At 42.8% G+C, this 23,331-nt stretch overlaps 1 protein-coding gene across 3 annotated transcripts in view; it reads left to right on the forward strand.

Moving 5' to 3' along the window:
- Positions 1 to 23,331, forward strand: part of adgrv1 (adhesion G protein-coupled receptor V1) — a 113,414-nt gene that overhangs the window by 31,589 nt on the left and 58,494 nt on the right. For 2 of the 3 annotated variants that reach the window (XM_056376794.1, XM_056376796.1), the window contains exons 25-79: positions 200 to 393; positions 527 to 656; positions 964 to 1,044; positions 1,879 to 2,018; positions 2,167 to 2,532; positions 2,680 to 2,923; positions 3,033 to 3,248; positions 3,355 to 3,570; positions 3,672 to 3,916; positions 4,013 to 4,194; positions 4,323 to 4,821; positions 4,934 to 5,243; positions 5,472 to 5,681; positions 6,215 to 6,345; positions 6,565 to 6,664; positions 6,769 to 6,948; positions 7,124 to 7,287; positions 7,514 to 7,601; positions 7,877 to 7,900; positions 8,636 to 8,714; positions 8,811 to 8,949; positions 9,246 to 9,387; positions 10,174 to 10,439; positions 10,648 to 10,823; positions 10,977 to 11,104; positions 11,253 to 11,434; positions 11,544 to 11,690; positions 11,808 to 11,888; positions 12,037 to 12,301; positions 13,002 to 13,124; positions 13,258 to 13,480; positions 13,609 to 13,813; positions 13,997 to 14,143; positions 14,293 to 14,548; positions 14,871 to 15,073; positions 15,751 to 15,927; positions 16,158 to 16,340; positions 16,452 to 16,631; positions 16,984 to 17,148; positions 17,327 to 17,447; positions 17,563 to 17,686; positions 17,805 to 17,943; positions 18,111 to 18,296; positions 18,398 to 18,633; positions 18,794 to 18,942; positions 19,096 to 19,294; positions 19,560 to 19,779; positions 19,890 to 20,129; positions 20,303 to 20,452; positions 20,577 to 20,797; positions 20,899 to 21,178; positions 21,337 to 21,480; positions 21,884 to 22,055; positions 22,362 to 22,503; positions 22,705 to 23,273. In XM_056376794.1, coding sequence (XP_056232769.1) covers positions 200 to 393; positions 527 to 656; positions 964 to 1,044; positions 1,879 to 2,018; positions 2,167 to 2,532; positions 2,680 to 2,923; positions 3,033 to 3,248; positions 3,355 to 3,570; positions 3,672 to 3,916; positions 4,013 to 4,194; positions 4,323 to 4,821; positions 4,934 to 5,243; positions 5,472 to 5,681; positions 6,215 to 6,345; positions 6,565 to 6,664; positions 6,769 to 6,948; positions 7,124 to 7,287; positions 7,514 to 7,601; positions 7,877 to 7,900; positions 8,636 to 8,714; positions 8,811 to 8,949; positions 9,246 to 9,387; positions 10,174 to 10,439; positions 10,648 to 10,823; positions 10,977 to 11,104; positions 11,253 to 11,434; positions 11,544 to 11,690; positions 11,808 to 11,888; positions 12,037 to 12,301; positions 13,002 to 13,124; positions 13,258 to 13,480; positions 13,609 to 13,813; positions 13,997 to 14,143; positions 14,293 to 14,548; positions 14,871 to 15,073; positions 15,751 to 15,927; positions 16,158 to 16,340; positions 16,452 to 16,631; positions 16,984 to 17,148; positions 17,327 to 17,447; positions 17,563 to 17,686; positions 17,805 to 17,943; positions 18,111 to 18,296; positions 18,398 to 18,633; positions 18,794 to 18,942; positions 19,096 to 19,294; positions 19,560 to 19,779; positions 19,890 to 20,129; positions 20,303 to 20,452; positions 20,577 to 20,797; positions 20,899 to 21,178; positions 21,337 to 21,480; positions 21,884 to 22,055; positions 22,362 to 22,503; positions 22,705 to 23,273 — 10,479 coding nt within the window. The remainder of the gene's footprint in view (positions 1 to 199; positions 394 to 526; positions 657 to 963; positions 1,045 to 1,878; positions 2,019 to 2,166; positions 2,533 to 2,679; positions 2,924 to 3,032; positions 3,249 to 3,354; positions 3,571 to 3,671; positions 3,917 to 4,012; positions 4,195 to 4,322; positions 4,822 to 4,933; positions 5,244 to 5,471; positions 5,682 to 6,214; positions 6,346 to 6,564; positions 6,665 to 6,768; positions 6,949 to 7,123; positions 7,288 to 7,513; positions 7,602 to 7,876; positions 7,901 to 8,635; positions 8,715 to 8,810; positions 8,950 to 9,245; positions 9,388 to 10,173; positions 10,440 to 10,647; positions 10,824 to 10,976; positions 11,105 to 11,252; positions 11,435 to 11,543; positions 11,691 to 11,807; positions 11,889 to 12,036; positions 12,302 to 13,001; positions 13,125 to 13,257; positions 13,481 to 13,608; positions 13,814 to 13,996; positions 14,144 to 14,292; positions 14,549 to 14,870; positions 15,074 to 15,750; positions 15,928 to 16,157; positions 16,341 to 16,451; positions 16,632 to 16,983; positions 17,149 to 17,326; positions 17,448 to 17,562; positions 17,687 to 17,804; positions 17,944 to 18,110; positions 18,297 to 18,397; positions 18,634 to 18,793; positions 18,943 to 19,095; positions 19,295 to 19,559; positions 19,780 to 19,889; positions 20,130 to 20,302; positions 20,453 to 20,576; positions 20,798 to 20,898; positions 21,179 to 21,336; positions 21,481 to 21,883; positions 22,056 to 22,361; positions 22,504 to 22,704; positions 23,274 to 23,331) is intronic. The other variant, XM_056376795.1, reaches the window with a different exon arrangement.

Here is a 23,331-nt window from a genome sequence, read left to right on the forward strand (position 1 = left end):
TAGTGGCTTACTGCGTCAGCTAAAATTAAGTACAATTCTCTCTCTCCTTCTCCCTCTTATGTGTGTTATTCTTCCGCCACTCCTCGTCCTCTTACTTCAATCATACCCCTCCTCTTCTTGTCATTACATTCTCCCTTATTTCCTTTCTTCTAACCGACACTTTAACACAAAAACACACACACACCCTTCCCTGATCCAGGCCTGCTGCAGTTTCAGCCCAGCCCTCCAGGGGAGGGGTTGATTTCTCCAGCGTTAGAACCTGCCCACATCACCCTTAACGAGGAAGATGGACAAATCCTCCTGCCGGTGGCCAGGGCCCAAGGCCTTTTGGGAAGGGTCATGGTAGGATACAGGACAACCCCCTTCACAGCATCAAGCCCTGAAGACTACGAGGTTAATTTTCACTGAAGTCTTTAATCTTACTGATGCATATGCACTGTTAATGTGTCAATAAACTAACAAGCGGATTAAAAGAATACATTTTGCCTGCTCCCCTGGTTTCCTCTTTCTCTATATTCATTCGCAGGACTCAGATGGCATGCTGGACTTTCTTCCAGGGGAGAGGTTAAAGTTCATCACTGTGACCATCATAGACAATCCTGTCCCTGAGCTGGACAAGATTTTTAGAGTGGAGCTCTTCAATGCTGATGGAGGAGGTGAGAAATTTGAGCCCAGTCAAACTGAAGATTCTTTTTTCATCAGTTTTTTTTTTAATTCAGTATATTTTTATTAGAAACCTGTCTTTACCTATCTTAATTAGAGCGGAACTGACCCTGTATTCTGCCCTACTGTTTTTTTTTTTGTGTTCTGTGTGCTGTGTTCCTGTGTGCTTACCCATACACACCTACCTACCTGCGTGACTACCTGCCTGCCCTCCTTCCCATTTGTCCTTCAATCTCTACTCCTCTGGTGTGATTCTATCCCGGTGTGACTCTTGTTTGATCCTCGTGTGTGATCCATCAGTGGATCAGTTTCTGCGTAGTGAAGGAAGTGGTAGTGGGGAGAGTGACTCTGACTTCCTCCTTCCATCCTATCACCATCATGGTAAGTATCCCCCTCCTTTACTCCCCAAACTGCTTCTTATCTCCAATCCTTCAACCCCTCACCGACATAATTTCTCACTCCCTAAAATTGCATATCTCAAAGTCAAGTTCTATTAAAGATCAAGTGACATGTTGCAGGCAATAGTTCGATCGGATTTTATATATCTTTTCTTCATTTTATATCCCCAAAAAAGTATAATTTTGGGCTTTGTTGGATAGAACTGTCAAAATGGTTTGGCCCATATAAAGCTTGGAAGCTCTCCTCTAAAACCTACATTACTGAACTTCTTCTTCTTCAGATATGAATTTCTTAGACATAGTACACAAAAAGATCATCCTTAACACTTGATCAGTTAGTAACTCGGTCTTTAGTGCAAATAACCAAACACACATCTGGAGGTGTGTGGGTGTGCATGCATGTAGTGTTTAATTGTGTGTGGTATTTACATTGTGCTATGACCCCTGTGAGAAGCACCCAAGGAGAGGGATGTGGGAAAAGCAAATAGCTTTTCACAAGCAGTGGGGTTGACATGAAGTGTCACAGACCCCAGAGTTTTGTTTGGGCTGCTGTCACTTATTCTGAAATAACCTCCACACCCTGTTTGAAGCTGCCATTTCAGTCTTGGCCTTAACATCACTTTATTTAGGTATAAGAAAGTGTGTATTATTATTGGGCTAATCCTGTCAAAGTGAATGATTTAACACATTTCCATTCCCTCCTCTCTCAGCTTGGGTATTTCAGATTTTCATCGAAGTTAAACTCTATATGCTCTATATATAAAAATGCAACTAAATACAACTCACTAAAAAGTAACATGTGGTATCTTGTGTGCAGCCAGCTTGGGAGTTGCATCCCGCATCACGGTGACCATCGCTGCTTCAGATGATGCCCACGGAGTTTTTCACTTTAGTCCTGAATCGCTTTCTGTTAATGGGACAGAACCTGAGGATGGACGCAGCTCTGTGGTCCTGCAGGTCAGTGTAAAACACAGTTTAAAAATGAAGTCACGCCCATTGGAGGTGCAAGGAGATAGATATTTATTTGTGTTTGCATTAGCAAGTCAAGATTATCATATTGCTCTTAGAAAAGTGTATGATGCTATTTTCTTTTGGTCTCTCCCAGGTGGATCGGTCCTTCGGTGACCTCTCAAATGTAACAGTGTACTGGGAGGCCGATCCCAGCTCTGAGGAGGAGCTCCTCAGCAGTTTTGGGAACATCACGTTTGGTGTCGGTCAGACTTCAAAGAACATAATTATCAGTGTGGCTCAGGATGAGATCCCTGAGTTGGACAAGAGTTTCACAGTGTCCTTGGTTAATGTTTCACACGGTCGTCTTGGTGTGCAGACATCTGCTACTCTGACCGTGCTCGCCAGCGACGATCCTTATGGTGTTTTTGTATTCGCTAATGTGACAAGGTTTGTCCGACTTCCTGAAAGGGACTCAACTGTCTCCCTCACCATCCTGCGACAGAGAGGCCTGATGGGTCAGGTGTGTCCCACTGTAGAAAAGTTAGAAACTTCTAAGAGTATAGAAATTAAAGCTACTTATGATGACATAAATAACCCAGAATGACAGAGGCCCACATGTAATAGATGTACCAAATTAAATTATATTTTCCTGTTTTCATTTCTCCAGGTGCGAGTCACATATGAGACACTTAATGAAGCAGATCCGGAGCCTTACAGGACCCCTGGGGTGGGCCGCGCCACTGAAGGGCGGGATTTCGTCTCCCTCCGAGATTCTGTTGTTTTCTTGGCCAATCAGAGTGAAGCAAACATCACCCTCCATGTCCTGGATGATGAAGATCCAGAGAGAGATGAAGCAGTGTTTGTGAAGTTGATCAGTGTTCAACTCATCAAAGGAGAGCAGGAGAGGCTCAGTAAGACACTGACAGTGGGAGATTTTACCCGCAAAGTAATTTAAGATATAATGATACTTCAACCATACTACAATAAACTGATGACATATCCCTTGACTGTTCCTTCCAGTTTCCAATTCCCCTTCTCTGGGCCTCAAGGCTGACACTGTAGCCCAGGTGATAGTGGAGGCCAGCGACGATGCTTTTGGAATCCTTCAGCTGTCGGCTTCTGCTGTCAGTGTAGCTGAGCACTACGTTGGACCCATTATAAATGTGACACGTGTAGGGGGGATCTTTGCTGATGTATCCGTCAAGTTCAGAGCAGTGCCTTTGACCGCCAGAGTCAGTAAGTGTTGGCCATGGAGTACAGATTTGAATATTTATTTTGAACAGATTTGTGTGTGAGCAGGCAGGCCATGTCCATGTGCATGTGCATGTGTATAATCCTATAGGTGAAGACTACAGTGTAGCTTCCAGTGATGTGGTCCTCTTAGAGGGGGAGTCCAGTAAATCCGTACCCGTCTATGTCATCAATGATGTGGTCCCTGAGCTGGAGGAGACTTTTCTCATCGAGCTGATCAACCAGACCACTGGAGGAGCTCTCCTTGGGGAGCTCACACATGCCATCATCACCATACTGCCTTCTGATGACCCTTTTGGTGCCTTTGGTTAGTAGGCGTTGTCCAGGACATATTTCAGTCTTTTTTTCTTATTTTTTCCTATTTCTCATTGTTAAGCAAGTTCTTCTCTTGATTTTATTTCTACCTAGTCTTCCAGGCCGTTCCAATTACCATAGAGGAACCAGGATCTAACTCCATTGAGGTCACGTTACCAATAGTGCGTAATGCTGGTTCTATTGGCACAGTGGTTGTCCAATGGCAGGCCACTGTCAACGGTAAACTAGCAGTGGGGGACATCAGACCCACATCGGGAGAGACGAGATTTGCTCCTGGAGAGACCATGAAGATGCTCCGAGTTGAGATTTTAGCTGACGATGTACCTGAAGTCACTGAGGTAAAAAGCTGACAGTGAAAATGCCAACGTGAATTATGTAAAAGTGTACTCGTTTGAAATATGTTACATAATATTATTACACTCTGTCTTTTAAAGATAATTAAGGTGGAGCTTACTGCTGCCAGTAATGGAGGAAACCTCGGAGCTGATACATCTGTTGACATAATAGTTCCTGCCAATGACAACCCATATGGGACAGTCTACTTTGAACATTCTGTTTATCGGATTCAGGAGCCACTGGAGGGAGTTTATAGAGCCAACATTAGTGTTCGCAGGAGGTACTTTTAATTACTGTTTTTATCTGGAATAATGGTTTTATTTAAATTTCTTTGTGTGTTCCTACTCACATTAAGCATCCTTTTCCTGTCCACTGTCTTTTCTATCGTCCCCATTGCCTTTTTTCCAGAGGCGGTCACTTTGGTGGCTTGGAGATCGTGTACAGCACCTCTGAGATTGACGTTGTTGGCATGGCTCAGGCCGATGGCCAGGACCTGCTGATGTACTATGACCTCCCAAAACCAGGCGTTCCATCCACTACCCCCATTAGGACGGTTAACGTCACGGGTCAGAGAGATCCCCTGGCCGCGTGTGCTGCTGCGTGTCTGAGAGAGCAGGCCTGCCAGGCCTTCTCTCTGTCATCAGGGGTGGCCCCACCATCCTGCACTTGGGTGACTTCGGGGGCTGACCAGCTGACCTCTAAATCTCAGGTTTTGACTTACTTGAAAAACGTCACTTCAGCTGCTGTCCTGTTCAGTGCGCAGGCTGTGGCAGGGAGTGATTACACCCCTGTGACAGCTCAAAGTGCCTTCATGGAAGATGGGTTAGGTGTCGCCAACCTCACAGTCCCAATCTTGACTGATAAATTCCCTGAAATGGATGAGAGCTTCTCCATACAGATCTTAAAGGTAAAACCCAATCATATGTATATTGTGCTGTGTTTATTTATGATTTTACATGCAACAGAGTTCATGGCAAACTGATTAACAAATAAAATGTTTTACCTTGTGTTGTTTGAAGGTAGAGCTGATTAATCAGACTGTGGCACAGAAGAACCTGCCCTCCATTGGCCAGCCAGACAAAGCTATGGTGACGATAGGGATGAATGGAGATGCGTTTGGCGTATTTTTGATATACAGCCTCAGTCCCAATGCCACTAATGAGGGGCTTGATCTAGAGGTTCGTGAAGAGCCCATGGTAGTGGTGCCCCTGGTTATAGAGAGGAGAGGGGGAAATCTGGGCACTGTCTCTGTGGAGTGGAGGTTTGTTGGAGGAAAGGCCACACCAGATGCTGACTTCACTGGGGCTGGAGGGAATCTGGTCTTTGATGGTATGTGGATCACTCACTGATAATAGCATGTATCTGTAAACCAACATTTCCTCCAAATGAAATATTTGGACAACATGCTATCTAACAGCCATCATTAGTCCATGGTATCTTGGGGTTCTTGCCATGACATTTTAAGGTGTTTGTTTTCATATATCTAATAGTGGGGAGAATTAAAAGATCACTTGCACTTCACTAATACTGCATCTACTTTATCCTCTCTGCCTACAGGGGATCTGAAGAAGACAATAGAGATAGTAATCAGAGATGATATTGAGCCAGAGGACAACGAGAGCCTCATGATTGGTCTAGTTAACACAGAGGGAGGAAGTCGAATCCTGCCCAGCTCTGACACTGTAACCATAGTGATACTGGCTAACGATAATGTGGCTGGGATAGTAGGATTCCATCCAGCCTCACGTTCTGTCATCGCCAGAGAGGGTGGGTTACTATTTTTGGAAATTCTGTGTATATTATGTATCATCCAGGATATGTTTCAGTCTTTTCAGTCTGGTTTTAAACACATCATTACTTTACACTCCAAACCCTTTCCACTTGCTAGAAACGTGTCCTAATTATGTATGGATGAAAGACGTAAGGGATTGCACTCATGGTAATAGCAGCAGCAACAGGTGGGCCCTGTGGTTGTCTGTCATTATCTTGAAATTCTGTATGCATGAGCAGATGAAGTCTCCCTGAGTAGAATCCATACAATTAGAGACCTTGACTTCTACTGGCAAATACAGTATGAGTGAGGCAGTTCACACTAGAAGTCCATAAATGTATCCATCTTTACAAAGGTATATTTGAACTCAGATAATGGTTATCTGCAGATTCAGATTGGTCAAATGTAAATTTCAGACTGATTTAAATCTTAGTTAGGGCCTATGCACCATAACATCATCATCTGATTCCATCACTGCATCAAATCTACTCACAGGCTAGGGCTGACTGGATTGTATTTCATGTTACAGGTGAGAGGCTGTCCTTATTAGTGTTGAGAACGGCTCCAGGTCTTGGTAATGTCACAGTGGACTGGACTGTACAAGGGCCCCTTGCACACCGGACCTTCACCCAAACCTCAGGGACACTTTTCTTTACTGAGGTAAATACTAACTATAGAGCACTGAACAGTTAATTGTGGGATCATAATTAAACACGTTCTTTGCACAGTATGGCGATGGAGACTTCTATCTATGTGGGTGGTTGAAGGTGTCAGCCAGAAAGACTTATAAAATGAACTAAAAAAGATTCAATTTAAATGTTACAGCTGTAATTTGGTATCTCCACCAGTAATTATATATTTTGGGTGTGTCTCCTACAGAGAGAACTAAATGACACCATAGTCCTGAAACTTCTTGATGATGCCACACCAGAGGACAAAGATGAATACAAAGTTTCCTTGTCCAATATACAAACATTTGGTAATGCATCTCTCTTAGTATCTTTGTGGTTGAGCAAGAAATACTTCAAAATAACTGTGATCAGAGTTCTTACACAGGTTAACATTCCCTTGACTTCCACACAGGTGTTGAGGCAACGGGCCACGCTGCCCTGGATGTTCAGGGCAGGGAGGCAGTGCTTACTGTGGACACCAGCGATGAGCCCTATGGGCTGCTGACCATTGCCCCATCATCCCTTAGGGTGACCACAGAGGAGCGGGACCGAACCATAAACATCTATGTCAACAGAGAGTTTGGAGCCTCAGGTCAGTGGGCCAAGTATTAACACAAAAACGTGTACTACATTAACCTGTTCCCTGTTGGTTTATTCATTCCTTTTGTTAAGAACTAAACACTATTTTGATTAATTTGTTAAGCATATATACATTGTAATTATTCTTTACATTGTAACTGATAATATACCTAAATGTTTTTGTACAGGAGCAGTGAATATCACCTATGAGGTTATAAGAGGTTCTCTACAAGACCTGTCCCAGGTAGAGGGTGCTCTCGCTGACCCGGGTCAAGACTTCATCTCTGGTACTGGATCTGTAATCCTTCAAGATGGACAGACTTCAGTTGGCATCCCTGTCACCATACTAGAGGTAAAGACCATGACCATCAAACTTCATACCTAAAATGATTGTTTTTTAACACACCATAGTGGCATGATCCATCCTTTCACTGTGCTTCATTCTTTTATTTTTATACTTCTTTCTGGTTGCGATAAGTATCTGCATCACATGTGGAGCTGCGATGTATTGTATTGTTGCTTGGACGTGGAATTTATAGCTTTTCTTCTTCTTCTTCTTTCTCCATTTGTTTTATCAGGATGATATTCCAGAGTTGCAGGAGTTCTTCCTGGTCAACATAACATCGGCAGTACTCATCACAACCCTTGCCACAGTTCCCCAGCTAGGTATGGACCAATTTAGCAGCTTAGAGCCTATCTGCACTACAGTCGTTACTGAATTTCTATTATCATCTTTGGCCGGCATTGACAGTTGTGCCATTACAGTGTCTAAAAATTCTTAGCTGCTTTCTGCCATTGTGTCTCTCTGTTTGTTTTGCTATTTCTGATATATTTTTTTGCATTTCTTATAGTTTGTTACTGATATTTTACTGAAATGATGAAATCACTTTCTTTCTTTTCTTTTCTGCAATTTCTCACCATTTGCTTTGTTTGATGAGTAGAGGTTGTGTATTGCACGTTGCCAGGTAAAATACCATCCATATGTTTACATCTTTATATATCTTTGCCTGAATTAACCTGTATGCTACATCAAACTACAACATTGTAGTTGAATGTCAAAATGCACCATGGAAGAGCTTGTTAGTTACTGCTTCTGCTTTTACATAACCCAAACCACTGGCCAATTTATGAATGAGTAACTTTAGAAAGTGATGAGTGGACGGAATACTACAGGCAGAGCAGCACTTGGAGGATCCCAGAATACTATCGGCCTTCTGCCTGGAGACACACAGTAAACATACGGCTGCTCTTTTGGCAGCACTCATTATGTGGCTTGGACGGTGAGATTGATGCTTTCCATGATTGAGGAAGCCTGGGGATTTGATGGGAGCAGAGTAGCACTGTGTGGTGAAGAGAGAGAAAGCCAAACTAAACCCAAAGCTGGACTCCCAGTGTCTTGGCCATAGAGTCAATGGGAGAGGACTATTCAGTGGGTAATAAATCAGTCCAACCAAAAGACTTGGCTGCTCAGCCTCCCAAGCCACTTACAGTAGATGCTTCTTAGCCGTAATCCCTCGCTCAAACGTACCATGACGGAAGTTAGATCCTCTACTGTTTCCTCTTGCACTGCTTGCTGTTCATGCTCGCACTGTAGTCACAGCCCTGAAGTCAGTGCTGATGCTGATACTAAGCTTTTTACAACAGTATTTGTGAACAGCTGACATCATATGTTTCCTCTCTGTATGTTGTCCTTTACCCAGACACCCAGGGTTTGGTGGCAGAGGTTAGCATTGCTGCTAATGATGGAATTAGAGGAGTTATTGAATGGACAAACACCATGTAAGAAAAGCATCCACAAATAATACATTTCGTATGTTGATTTGCACATGCTCTACTTTAAAAGCCTGTCTTACCCAAATATTTTCCCCTTTCCAGGTTTGAAGTGAACGAAACAATCGGGGCGCTGAGTCTAGTGGCCTACAGGAACAAGGGGTCGTACGGAAATGTCTCTCTCTTCTTCTATGCTCAGAATCTGGAAGCTCAACAGGGACTGGACTACAATATGAGTGAAACGGTAAGCTATTACACAAAATTCATTGACCCACACATACATACTTAAACAGCACATGATATAATATTTGTAGCAGCATGAATATTCATAAGGGCTAAATCAAGAGCAGCTGGACTTGCTTTAGATTCTTGAAGACATTTCACCCGTCTTCTAAAAGGTTGAGCCAAAATGTTTTCAAGAATCTAAAGCAATTCCAGCTGCCCTGAACATAGCCCCCCTGCATATACTATGACTTGAAAAACTTCTTAGACATGTAGCAGCATCAAGTTTTAAAACTGAAAACCCCTCCGTCTACCCAGATACTCCATTTTGTTGACGGCGAAAGGCACAAGTTCGTAGAAGTGCAGATCGTCGATGACGCCATTCCAGAGGGAGCAGAGAGATTTCAGCTCATCCTGTCCGAGCCTTCCCCTGGCCTGGAGCTGGGCACCAATACCACAGGTAGACACAAGGGCAGAATAGAATACATTAGAGTTTCTGAAATTTCTGATTCAAACAGGACAACACAGTGGAACATAAGCTCCCAATGTATATTCAGTTAAAATATACAATACAAAAGGTGCAATTCATGGTCGAGACTTGGTAGATATTTGAGTTGAGAGGGTAAGGAGTTTAATAAATTAACAATATATGAGATAAAAGAGGTCTTATACCATGGTCATAGACCATACTTGTTTCTGATTGGCTAGCAGATTGCATAGGACTTGTAGGAGAAGCCTATATCGGGGTATATGCTCCAACCATTAATTCAACTGACCACAAACAAGATTTTAACACAGCCAACTTTATTTTATATAAGATATGACCCCAAGAATGAGTTAATTTACATTAAATGACATTGTTAACATTGAAATCAGTACAAAGATAATTCAGCAGTACACAACAGGATGACCTTGTATATGAAAACACCAGACACAGCAGAAGCCTCCACACACAAAGAAATGAGGCATCATACACACAGACAAGTCAATTGTTTATTACACTTATCTCTTTATTTTGGGTCATGTCAATTAAAGAAACCGAAGCACCATACTACACTGAAGACAATGTAATATGTTGGTAGAGGAAACAAGAATTTTAGTGCCGTGACCTGACAATCCACAGCACCATTAATTTTATGAAATTATTGTTATGTTCATAAGAATTAATTAATTTATTCTCATCCACTCATACTGTACATTACTCTGATTTTATCCTTCTAAACTACATCTTTCTGTTTTCTTGTAGCAACTGTGAATATCCTGGCCAGTGACGATGGACATGGAGTAATTTCCTTTAACACGAGTGAGCATTTCTTGTTGAGAGAGCCCACATCTGTGTCGGGGTTGAGTGAGAGTGTGGCCACCCTGTATGTGGTGCGGAACCCAGAGGAAGGCACATTTGGCACCGTAACTGTTCAGTTTACCATCACTGACTCCAACGGCAGCCTAGCAGAGGGCGATTTGATGCCAGCACATGGGTTTGTGGTACTGGAGGATGGAGTCAGATTTAAGGTGAGGAAAAATGAAACTAAAAGGCATTTAAACACATACATGGGAAAACATATAGATTGTAAATGATCAATCATTAAATTGTTGCACATTAGTAGTCAGTATTTATTTATATTGAATATTAATTTTAAAAGGTTTTTGTGTTTGAAACAGCATATACTGTACGTTGTGATTTATCAGCAGTCGTTTAGTTTCATCAGTTTTGTTTCAGCTGCTGGAGATCTGGGCAGTACTGGATGCTGAGCCTGAAGTGAATGAAACCTTCACGGTGACCCTGTCCAACCCAACAGGAGGTGCACGGCTGGGTGACCAGCTCCAAACTCCCATCACTGTCCTAGAGAACTTGGCTCCTTCTGGCTTGTTCCGCATCGGACCTACACTCAACAGGTCTCAATACAAAAAGTTCTGACACTTCGAATGTCATAAACACTTGCATTTAATATCATTTATATCTGATGGTGTGAAAATATGTACGAATCCACAAACATACATACAAAAACATGTTTATGTCATCTTATATCTTGTGTATGTTCTGTACAGAACTAACACAGAAGTGGTTGCTGATGAAGGTGGCAGAACAGTCTTCCTCGCTGTGTCTCGCAGTAATGGTCTGGAGTCAGCTGTCAGTGTGGAATGGGAGACGCAGCCGGACACAGCTGTTGCCTCTGGTGAGACCAATAAATGTTTTAATTCAAAGTCATTCCCACCCCCTGAATTCTCATAAACTCCCCTCTTTTCTTCTGTTGTTCATTTAATCCCTTTTTCCTTCCAATGAGCAATGCAATTAGGATTGTTTCTTTTCCGTAATTCTTCTAGCGGGTCACCTCTCAGCGATGGGTGTTTACCAGAGCTTTGAGGACAACCCCACCTCGGCTTGGTGCTCCCTTCCCGAAGATCTTTCCTTCCTGGCTATGAGGCTGGATAGGAGGCCCATTGTTGGATCCTCCCACACCTTGGCCACGCTGTATCGCTGGCAGGGTGTATTCGTGTCACTAGAGGTAGGGCAACAACAGCATTGTCCCTCAACTAGCACATGATATACCAGTAAATTGCACTGTTAGCATTAAAAGTTAACATTAAAATCTCCATGTCTTTTGGTCATTACAGTCTGTTAGGATTGAGGACCCAAGCTCTTGTGTTGGGTTTGCAGTGAATGGTTCTACCTACATTGGCATTACACATAGTGGCCCACCCTTCACACCTGCTGCCAACCTCAGCATCTTCAAACTGCAGAAGGACCTCAATGTCACATTGGTATGTATAAAAACAATCTTGGTACAACATTATTATCACATTTTTGTTCATTTCTTTAACACTGTGGCATTGTCTTGTATTATTTTCACCTGACATGAGGAAATCTGATTTCTTTAGGAACAAACCTTAGGTGTTGAAGCTCTGGATGTGAAACACTTCTCCACTGAAGGCAGAGATTATTTAATAGTATCAAGCCAGGTGAGGCTGACCCTTACACTGCGCAGATCTTTAATTGATTTCAGTTATGTCAAGATAAAAATAAACAGGAATCCTCATTTGAGGAATTTTGAAAAATACTTTTGTGACTGAACTCAAGTTTTGTTACTCTGTTTGTTCCATGCTACAGATTTTCGTCTGGAGTGGAGGCTCCTTCACCCTCCTCCAAACTCTTGACTTCGAACAGAACATCCTCAGTGTGACCCCATTCACTCGTGCAGCTGTTTCCTACCTGGTCGTGTGCATAGACAGACAGACAGTCAGTTGTCTCCTGCTTCAATGGACCAGTGGAAGGTTTCAGAATCCACAGCCTCTCCCTCTCGCCGGCAGGGCCAGTCAGGTTGAGACAATCAACACAAGAGCAGAGGACACTCTCCTGTTGGTTGCTATTGAAGGTGACCAGTCTTGCCCTGACATCACAGTAACATTAATGAGTGCTGTTATGTTTATTTTACACATTTGAATAACTACTGTCAATCTCTATGGAAATAATTGAGCTGATGTGTCAAGCTAAATTTTTTAATTAAAAAGTTTTAGCTTATTTTTCTGTGGTACAAAGATTACTTATTTAGAAAATGGCCTTGAATGAGAGTCAGGTGCACTTCAAACTAGTCTATGTTCTGCTAAGAGGATGTTTGTGTTTTAACAATGAGATTGTATTCTCAGTGTACTCTCTAGAGAATTGTGCAGTGGTTAGATGTTAGTTAGGATAATGTAAATAAATCAATGATAATTTAGAAGGCACATAGAAACTACGTGTCTGTTACAGACAAAACAGCCTTGTTCTGTTGTCTAACCAAAGAGGAGAAAATTCACCATGTAGACCGGATCATATATTTATACCATGCTCTGTGTATTTTGATGAGACATAATCCCTCTGAGTCTGCAAAAGTGGTGAGTTTTCTTGGTTCAGACCTGTTGTGGGTTCATGGGAAAGGCTTCAGTGTGGAGCGGAGCAGAGCCACAGAGGGACTCAGAGGTTGTAATTTGTCAGTCTTGGGTGTGTCTGTCAGACCAGTCCTTACTTTACATAAACATGCTATTCTAGCGTGAAAGAAGTTAAGTGTGTGTTTTTGTGTGCGCATACTTCTCCAGGTCTCTCTCCATCGTGCGAGGTGTTACAGTGGAGGTCAGGGCAGCCTTCACCACAGCTGTATCAGTCCATCCCTCACCCAGGCCTCACCTCTATTCACCCATTCACCGCTCCATCTGGGATCAGTAAGCACAAATGTCAACAGCTTTGTTTGTAAAGATTGTTAGTTGTATCCAGTTGTGTTTTTCAGCTGTATTATTAAAATCAGCTGAGGAGAAACAGTGTTAAAATCAATGAAATCTCTTTTCTTCCTCTTAGCTTATGCCCTGCTAGCTGGAAGAAATGGCTCATCACTCTACTCCTGGAGGTCTGATGTTAATCTCTTTGCCATGACCCTGAGGGCCCCTCCAGCCATTAGCTTCCTGTCTCTGATCGTACCATCGCTCAACACCACCAAGACCCTTTTGGCTTCCACTGAGGAAAATAGCTCCACTGTTTATGAATTTGCTTCTGTCTCCAATCAGTCTGATTTCATACCAAGGTACCAAAATTATTTCAGTCATGGCAGGCTGGTTGTTGTTCTGAGAGCAAATCCTACTCAAGAAGAAATACGATACAATGAAAATGAAATCATTCAGGTTGTGTTTGTCATCATTGCCTCACATTCAGTTTTGGGGAGTTGCAGTTTGCACCAGGTGACAGCGAGCTGGAGATAGCAGTGAACATTATCGATGACGACATCCCTGAGGTGCAGGAGCATTTCCATGTCAGCCTGAAGAATCCGAAGGGCGGGGCCGAGATTGGATTCGGTGGTCAGGTGACTGTAATTGTCCCAACCAATGATGATGCCCATGGAGTCATCGGCTTTGCTCAAGTAAGCAGACAAACATTTTGATATTAGACAGCACATTTACGTTGCACATTTGTCATCATGTTAAGAGGTCATCATGTTACAGCCTCAGGTTACTTAAACCATATTTTGAATAATTTCAGGGATTTTTAAGTATCACTAAAAGCTATTTTAATATAGAAATATTTTGTCATTAACTCTTTGCAGAATTCTTTATCTATGGAGGTGGAGGAATTGGAGCAAAATAATCAAATTTCTCTCATTGTGGAGAGGAGAAGAGGGACTTTTGGCAGACTGACAGTTCACTGGGCTGCCAGTGGTAGTCTGGCAGACATTTACCCCACTTCAGGAGTGGTGAGTAAACCTTGGCCTCTTCTCACACATAAGACATATGTATTAATAACGCTTTTGAAAACGAAACGCTTACCAAAATAAACAATGGCAGAATTATTATGTATCATCACAAATTTGAAATCAATTTGAAATGTTATTTTCCCTCATAGGTAACGTTCTCAGAGGAGCAGTCGGTGGCCATCATCTCACTGGCTGTAATAGCGGATGGTGTTCCAGAGCTGAGAGAGAACGTCACCGTCACCCTCATGGATGTCACCACTGTGGGGCTGCAGGACCAACAACAGGCTGCAGTCATTGATAAGCAGCGAGCACAAGCTCTACTCATCATCCTGCCAAATGGCTCTCCCTATGGGATGATTGGATGGCATTTGGACTCCCGGTTTACACTAACACAAGAACCACAGAGTAAGAATTTCTCTGGAATTAAATGAATTAGTATGAGTTAATTACCTTTTTTTTTTTTTGGATGAGGATTCTTAAGGAGCTATTACAGTAATCACACATTGATATTTACTGTAAAGTAGATCTGCCATGATTTCCAGGATGTGAAGTAATTTGGGATTTGACTTAATCTGTGTATTGGAGGCTGGCCCAAAAGAGAAGTCTGAGCTGTAGAGTAGCATACTCCTTCAAATCTTCTTTCTCTTTATTCACTTGCATGCATTTTTTTGTGTTTTTGTTTTTTGAACATTGGCTTATGTAAACTCCTGTTTCTCCCAACCCATAGGGACTCCAGTCAATGTGACTCTCTCCATAGTAAGGGAGCAGGGCTCTTCAGGTGAGGTGGCAATCCATTACGAGACCAGGCCAGCTCTGTATCAGCCCCCATCCAACCAAGCCACTGCAGGAAAGGACTATACTGCCAAAGACGACACCATCATCATGATTAATGGTGCTACTGTGGCCCTCGTCACTGTCACAATCCTACCGGTAAGGGTGGACTGATGGTTAATGGAGAAGCTTATTAAAATCACTGGAGAAAAAAAAAATATGTTTGGAATATAATTGATTTTTAGCTATTTTAGACCAAACAAACTTGAAATGCATCGATATATCAAACTCCCCTCTGAGATAGGCAATATTAGTGTTTTTTTTGGATAATCTCAGCCACAGCTTTACTCTTCCTGTCATGCATCTTGCACAACCCACACTCATGTCCATTCAGACTGGTTATGAAGATGACATGCGTTTCTTGTCATTAAGTTAAAACATGCTAACTAGCCGTCAGAAGACTAACCTTTAAATGGCTTGTGTAATCCATCGACAAAGGGATAAATCTATTTCTTTCCTTCCTTTCTCCTCCTGGTCCATTCAAACAGAAATAACCATTAACCTTCCAAAAACTATCCCATGTCTTACCCTTCCTTCGTCATTCTTTCTCAGCCTCTCAGATAAATTTGTTGGCTTGTGATGACCTTAACGTGATTGTATAAATCTTGTAACGTTGCATACCTCTGGCTTACTTCAAAACTGCTGTTTGCACATTTAACCACAGTTTTAAGCGCCAAATTTATCTAGAGACACATCTTGAAAGTGTTTGTAAGATGGACAGAAAACATTTGTTCGTACGCACTATTTAATGTCTATGTCCGTATGTGTTTTCTAAGGATGACATTCCAGAGATGGCAGAAAGTTTCCTCGTAAATATCACCAGTGTGGAGCTAGTTAGTGGGTCAGTTGGAGCAGGGCAGCCCAGTGTGAAGAGGCTCGGTATGGAAGTAGCAGAGGTCACCATCCAGGAGAACGATGACCCTCGAGGGATTCTGCAGTTCAATGTCTCTGAGGTGAGCACAGGTTCATCTCTGTGACTAGGACTTGGACTTGAACATGACAGAGATGCAACTTCTCAACTGACACAATAGTGACACACTTTTAGACCTTTAACTGCTACTAAAATTCTATCTAAATTAGTAAGTAAGTAAGTCAATCTTTATTTATCCGGCAATTATCAAAACAAAAGTTACAAAGCGGTCATTTGTGCTGATTATACATTGCTTCTGAATATCATGTCCAGGATATCCCTGGAAGTGTGCTGGCATATGAAATACCACCACCAGACGACATCATCTATCTGTCAGTGGTGCGACTTGCTGGCACAACTGGAAGACTGGTCATCTACTGGGAGGCTCAGCCAGTCACTGCTGATATTAATGATTTCAGCCCCACATCTGGAAACATCACCTTTCAAGCTGGGCAGGTAAATGGATTGATTGTCCTGGTTTGAAATTAACCTGAAGTAAAGCTGTCCATAGGTTACTGCTCAGTATTTGCAAGGTATTAGCTTGTGTTTCCTCATCCTTCTTTTTAGAGAGAAGCCAGAATTGCCATCACCATCTCGGATGATGATGAAGTGGAGCCTTCGGAGACGTTTAGAGTGAATTTGCTGCTTGTGATTGGTGGTGCTCGACTTGGAGAAGTGACCTCTGTAACTATCAGTATTCCAGCCAACGACTCACCTCTTGGACGATTTGGATTTCAGGAACCGGAGGTGAATCTGAAATGCCCTCTATTATCATAATAAGGATTTTCTACTCAGTTAAAAAAAAAACATGTTACATGGGAAAAATACAAGGTTTTTCCTGTTTCAATATCATTTAAAAAAGGGTAGAATTCACTCTCACTGTCAACACTGACAGCACTGTTAGAAGCATGACATTTCATACCTGACAAAGGTTGTGACCAAAACGTTGTGTCTCCAATAAATTCACTGCTGATAATGTGCTGAGATTCATCCCTTTTTCCCTCATATCATTTCACTTTACTACACACCTGTCCACCGGGTTTGCCGTAGACAACACTTTGACTGTCAGAAGTAATCAAATTACTTTATCCCCTCTAAGGTTACTGTCAGTGAGCCAGAGTTTGTGGATGACCCCGCTGCTGTGGCAACACTAGCAGTAGTGCGTAGTGCAGGAGGTGAGGGGGCAGTGACATTGGTGTGGCAGCTGGAAGACCAGGCCACAGATGACCTCTCACCTTTAAATGGAACTCTTGTCTTCACTGAGGTACAGTATGAAAAGGGTGGTGTTACTGTCTTACCAGATATTGATTTGTTATTATTTTTATTGAATGGTTCAGACAGTTTATAATAATAATATTGAGCAATAATCACTCTTTTTATCTTCATGCACTGTACATTGCAAGTTTCTTCATGAAGACTGTTACACTTTTCATGCTTTACAGAACGAGTCTATGAAGACATTTGTGATTAGAGCCCTAACTGACACTGTCCTGGAAGGAGATGAACATTTCACTGTCCGGCTTTTTCCTGCTGAGAGTGGTGCTGTCATCGACCCCTTAAATGGTTAGCATTTATTTAAAAAAATGAAATAGCCAGTGCATTCATTGTTTGAGGAAATGTCCAATTATAATCCGCTCTTATCTGTGCTACCTTCTCTGGTCTGTTATGTGCTGTGCAGACATGGTCACCATCACTGTTAGGGCAGACAAGGCTGCCCTTGGGATTATTGGAATAGCAGAGTCCTCCAGGAACATCCTCATTGGAGAACCTCAGGGAGATTACAATGGCAGTGCTGTGGTCAGGTGAGATACTCTAAACATCATACTGTATGAGTACCCTGAGACAACAAATAAGCGCTTTAATTTCCCTGCTTCCATTTACTATTTCAAATATTTATCTGTTTTTGTGCGTATTCCCCAGCCTTGTGCGAGGGCCAGGTGTGTTTGGAGAGGTCAAGGTGTATTGGAATATCACTCCAGCTGCGGTTTCAGAGTTCGAAGCGATCTCTGGCACTGTGACTATGAGAGACAGACAGTCTGTTGCCACCATTATTCTTAAGGTACTATTTAATGTAGATTTTAGAGTCCATCAAAATGAAATGAAATGAGCATATTGCCTGTATCTGTGCACTGCAGAATGCTCATACACAGACCAAACTGCATCACAACGATGGCTTTCGGTGTGCTTTCTATAAAATTCTCCATGTTATATCTGTTATGATTTCAGGTCCTGGATGATGAACTTCCTGAAGAGCGCCGTGAGTACCAGCTTACACTGACCTCTGCTACGTCAGGACTGGAAATAAGCCCCCAAGCCAGACATGCCAGAGTTATTATGGCAGCCAGCGACAACCCCTATGGCCTTTACTCCTTCACCCAGCACCAGTTCAGGGCAACAGAGGAGGAGGGAATGGTGAGATCATGAAAATGAGACTGATACATATATAAATCTGCTATATCATGTAGGCATATTAACATATTAGTGGTTTTTGTCATCTCTTTTCCTTTGCTCAGGTGAATGTGACAGTTAATCGCTCCTTAGGCAGTTTGGGCGCTGTATGGGTGACCTATCAGACCTCAGGTGACACAGCGGTCAGTGGGGTGGACTTTGCTCCTGCCTCAGGACGACTACTCTTTACCCCAGGCCAAACCTCACAACAAGTCACACTGCATATTCAGGATGACAGTCTTCCAGAGGGGCCTGAGATGTTCTTCCTCAACATCACTGAAGTGGAGTTAGTCAATGTCAGGTGGAGTAGAATACTAACTTTGTTGGGTGGGGGATAGCTTTGTTGTAATTCATTATATAGTCACCGCAAAGCTTTAATCTAGTGAAAATACCATGTTGATGTGACTGGTTGAGGTTTCTTATCAGTGACATTTCATTTTGTGTCTCCCTCTGGTGGTCAGTGCTGTGGACTACGCAGGGACAGAGTCAGGTCTGCAGATGGACCAGCCTCCATCTATAGGCAACATCTCTTCTCTTGTTGTGGTCATACTAAAGAATGACAATGTTGAGGGTATCCTGGAGTTCAGACAGGACTATGTCAGCACTACAGGTAAGAGTCAAAACAAACACAAATAGAACTCAACTGTCATAAAAAAGATATGATATACACCATTTGATACAGAGATGATATTAAAATATTATTTATTATTTATAATAGTACATTTTAAAATAGTAAATTTTCTTCGGGCTTTCTGTCTTTCAGTGGAGGAGGACGTGGGCACTGTGTTAATCCCGGTGGTGAGAAGAGTGGGCTCATATGGACCAGTCTCTGCTCAGTTCATATCTAGAGGCTTGAGTGCCACCCTTGACCTCGACTACATCCTATATAACGGCTCGGTGATGTTTGTCCATGGACAGAATACCAGCTACATTAATCTAACTATTATAGATGACCTTGACAGGTGAGAGAAGAAATTGAACATAACCAAAAGAAATGTCTTACTTAGCACACACATATTTTCTGTGCTTGCTACATCAATGCATCTTTACTTGAAAAGACATTAAGCACTGAGTTAAACTTTATAGAAAATAATGTCACGAATCTGAAACTCAGCAGGTAACACTGTTCAATAGCTCACAGCTAAAAAAAAAAAAAAAACTTTTCAAGGCCATGATCAGTGAAGATGTTATTTAATTCCAACTTCACGCTGAAATTGTCTCCCCCAGTGAATACGCTGAGATATTTGAGGTCTTGCTGATTGGAGCAACAGGGGGAGCAGTTCTAGGCTCTCAGCGCGTTACCAGGGTTACCATCGCCAAGAGTGACTCTCGAAGTGGGGTGGTCCGCTTCCTCAATGAGAGCCTAATCACCGTGGTCAACCCTAACTCCACTCTCAAACTCAGTCTTGTGTTGGCGAGAGCAGGAGGCCTCGTGGGCAATGCAACGGTATGAGGAACAATATCATTTGCACTCAAGTCCTGCTTTTTTTTTTTTGTTTTTCTTTTGTTTTTCCTCATGGATGTCAACTAAATCAAAATGGTTTAAACTTTTGACAGGTTGCTTGGGTCATCCGTGGCCCTAACAGCAGAGAGATCCTTTCTCCAGTCAATACAGACATCAGAGAGCCTGTGAATGGGTCTTTCCTCTTCATTGACGGAGCGGAGGGTACACAAACCATAGAGCTGCGGATTCTCCCCCATGGAGAGGTGGAGGTGGAGGAGACATTTATTATAGAGCTCAGCATTATATCTGGAGAGGTGGATGTTGACCCTCAGGCTGGTTCCATAACACTGAAGGTAGTTCATTGTATCATGAGATCAAGGTTAATTTCCCCATTTTTTAATCAGTTAAGATTGTTGAACAAGGATTATTGCAATTTCCAAAGCACTTTTTTCTGAAGGAAATCTAACGGGATGCACGCCTCAGCACCCTCCTCACCGTACTCTCCTAATGTGTTTTTGTCTCCCAGATAGAGAAGTTTGGTGACCCCAATGGTATAGTCCAGTTTACTGCGGATGCTCTTCGAGACCGTGTCTACAATGAATCCACAGAAGCAGAAGGCCCACTCAACATTTCGTTGTTGATTACACGGAGAGAGGGTGTCATGGGGAATATCACAGTAAGTTTACATTAATATGCATTTATTATTTATCAATCATGTCCAGCATCAGTCCTTAAACTAGCTGAATATAATTCTTTGTTGCCACTGTTTAAGTGTAAACACATCCGTATTTTCACCTCAGGTGCACTGGCAGATACAGAGTGACTCAGACATAGCAGGTGACTTCCTAGCTGTGGCTGGTTCAGTGATTATTCTGGAAGGCCAGAGGGAGGCGGAAATCGTCCTCAGCCTGATGCCTGATGCAGTTCCAGAGCTGGAGGAGCTCTACGCTGTCCGACTCACAGCTGTGGAGGGCGGAGCTACTCTGGATGCCAACCCAAACCTAATCACAACCCACATCAGGTGTGTCCCATTGAAGTCAATAACATACAATGTATTAACTTCCTGGTAAAAAAATCAAAGATCGAATTAACATGAAATTAATATTGTTCTCTCACCTTTAGGGTGCGTGCTAATGATGAGCCCCATGGTGTGTTTTTCCTGAATCCTGAGCAGCAATCTATAGTGGTAGTGGGGTCAGGGTCGGAGGTAACCAGGGCTCTGGTTATGAATGTGACACGACTTGCTGGGTTGTTTGGCAACGCTAGTGTGGGCTATAGGATCAGTGGAGGGATAGATGAAGTGATGGACATCGAGGAGATACTGGGAGGACAAGCTCAAGGGAGGCTGTTCTTGGGAGAGGGACAGACCTTCAGTACTATCACTGTGCCCATCAGCAGCCAGGTAAGGCAGAGAATGCTTATTGACACTGGTACAGAGACACTCAGTAAATCAATACTTCTGTGAATGATTACAGAAGAGCCTTCTTAAGATTCCATTGTTTATATTGTTTTCAAACACTCATTTGTTTTCACTTTGTTTTCCTGCTTTTCTTTCTGTAGGTGTTTTTGTCAGTGGGTGAAAGCTTCAGAGCAGAGCTCACTGATGTTAGACTTGTCAGTCCCATCCTTGGCCCTTTGCCTCACCTCCTTCATGACGTCAGTGTTGCTACGGTCACTGTGCCTGAGGAAGCTGCCAGCTCAGAGGTGAGTTGTGGTTGTGTGGTTTTTCTTTTTTTTTCTTTTTGGTAATATGGTTTATCTGTGAGCATATGAACATACTGCATCATATTCCCCTAATATCTCTCTCCACAGACTTAGATATAATTTAAAACATAAAACTGAGTTAGTGCTGAATCCTTGACTGCTCTGTGAACACTGCAGCTGTTTCTTGTCAAGCCTTTTGAATGGTTCATGTAACACACACGTGTAGGTGGCCGCTGCTAACAATGACGTTTACATGACTGACCTTGTGTAAGCGCTACGAAAAGACACTTGATAACAATTAACTTTTTCTCAGTGAGTTACAGAATATTCTATTATAGTATGCAGTATATGTTGGCAACAGAGTAACACCCATGACCTGTCTTCTCTCATTTATGTTGTGCAGGTTGGCTTTGCCTCCCTGGCACTGCAGGTTTCAAGTGTTGAAACAGGGGCATGTGAAGCAAAAATCACACGAACAGGGCTGTTTGGGGACATCAGAGTGCAGTGGAAAGCCGGGTATCCGTCAGGACAAGCTTTGCCTGGCTTCAGAACTGGAGCTATCACCCCAAGCTCAGGTAATACAGTCAGAGAGTCAGTGAATCAGACTCACTTGCGCTACTTTCTTACTTCTTGTTGTTTTTATTTGAACATTTAATAATTGAGTACATGATATTACCATATTTGATATGCTTCCCTTTCTGTTTGATCAATAATTAATACAACTTATTATTCTTTTAATGGCACCGCACCAATGTGAACTTTCATCTCTCTCTCATGATAAATTGATTACTGACTCTTTCTGTATTACCAACCCATGCAATATGGCCAAACAGACTAACAACAGCCTGCTCTTCTGACTGTTGCTCCTTCCTTATATTTAGGCTCACTGACCCTGGCCCATGGAGAGAGGACTAAAGCCATATCTCTTACAGCTATTGCTGATGCATTGGAGCCAGCTTCCTATGCTGTACACCTCACTGCTGCCAGCTCCAGCACTGCTGCAACCGGTGCTGTCAAGCTCAGGTAAATGTTTCACTGTGGTCGAATTTGTGGTAGAATCAACACATGGAAATTTGGACTGCTATTCCTTTTGGTAATATCTTTGATTAATGATATCATCAACCATTCCAGTTTTTCTGTTACCTTTTAAGTAGTTATGTTCAATATTTGCATATTTGTCCACATCAAGTGTAGCCTCATTCTGTCGTCTGTTTCCCTGCACAGGTCAGGCTTTGCCGTAGCAGAAGTGGAGCCACTGGGGGTCTACCAGTTTGCCCCCGATTCCCGCCAGATAGTTATCGCAGAGGACATCCAGACTATAACACTTTATGTTCAGAGACTCTACGGTTCTCGTAGCAATACCACCCATGTGTCCTATAAAACAATAGCACACAGCGCAGCAGCAGGAGAGGACTTCCTTGCAGTGCCAGATGGCCGTTTGGTCTTTGAATCATCTCGCCAAACCAACACCTCATTCCATCTTTCAATACTTGACGACTCCCTTTCAGAGCCAGATGAGTACTTTCATGTCAACCTAACAGATGTTCAAGTCGATCGTCCAGAATTAGCCTGGGCAGAGGCCTCTCCTCGCCTCAACCCTCAGCACAGCGTGGCCACTGTCACCATCCTAGCTAGTGACGTGACTGGTGGAGTTTTGAGCATTGGACCTGAACTGGTCCAAGTACCGGAGGACAGGGATGATGAGACCCAGCAGGAGCGGAGGGTGGTTCTGAGGGTGCGCAGGTCTGACAGTGTGGCAGGGGATGTGAAGGTTCGGGTTCAAGCATATGGAGGTGTGTGTTTGTTTTGTTGCACGCCTTTACTCCTCCATTGCAGTATGATATATTTCGT

Source organism: Seriola aureovittata, chromosome 5 (assembly GCF_021018895.1).
Source record: "Seriola aureovittata isolate HTS-2021-v1 ecotype China chromosome 5, ASM2101889v1, whole genome shotgun sequence".
NCBI classification, from domain to species: domain Eukaryota; kingdom Metazoa; phylum Chordata; class Actinopteri; order Carangiformes; family Carangidae; genus Seriola; species Seriola aureovittata.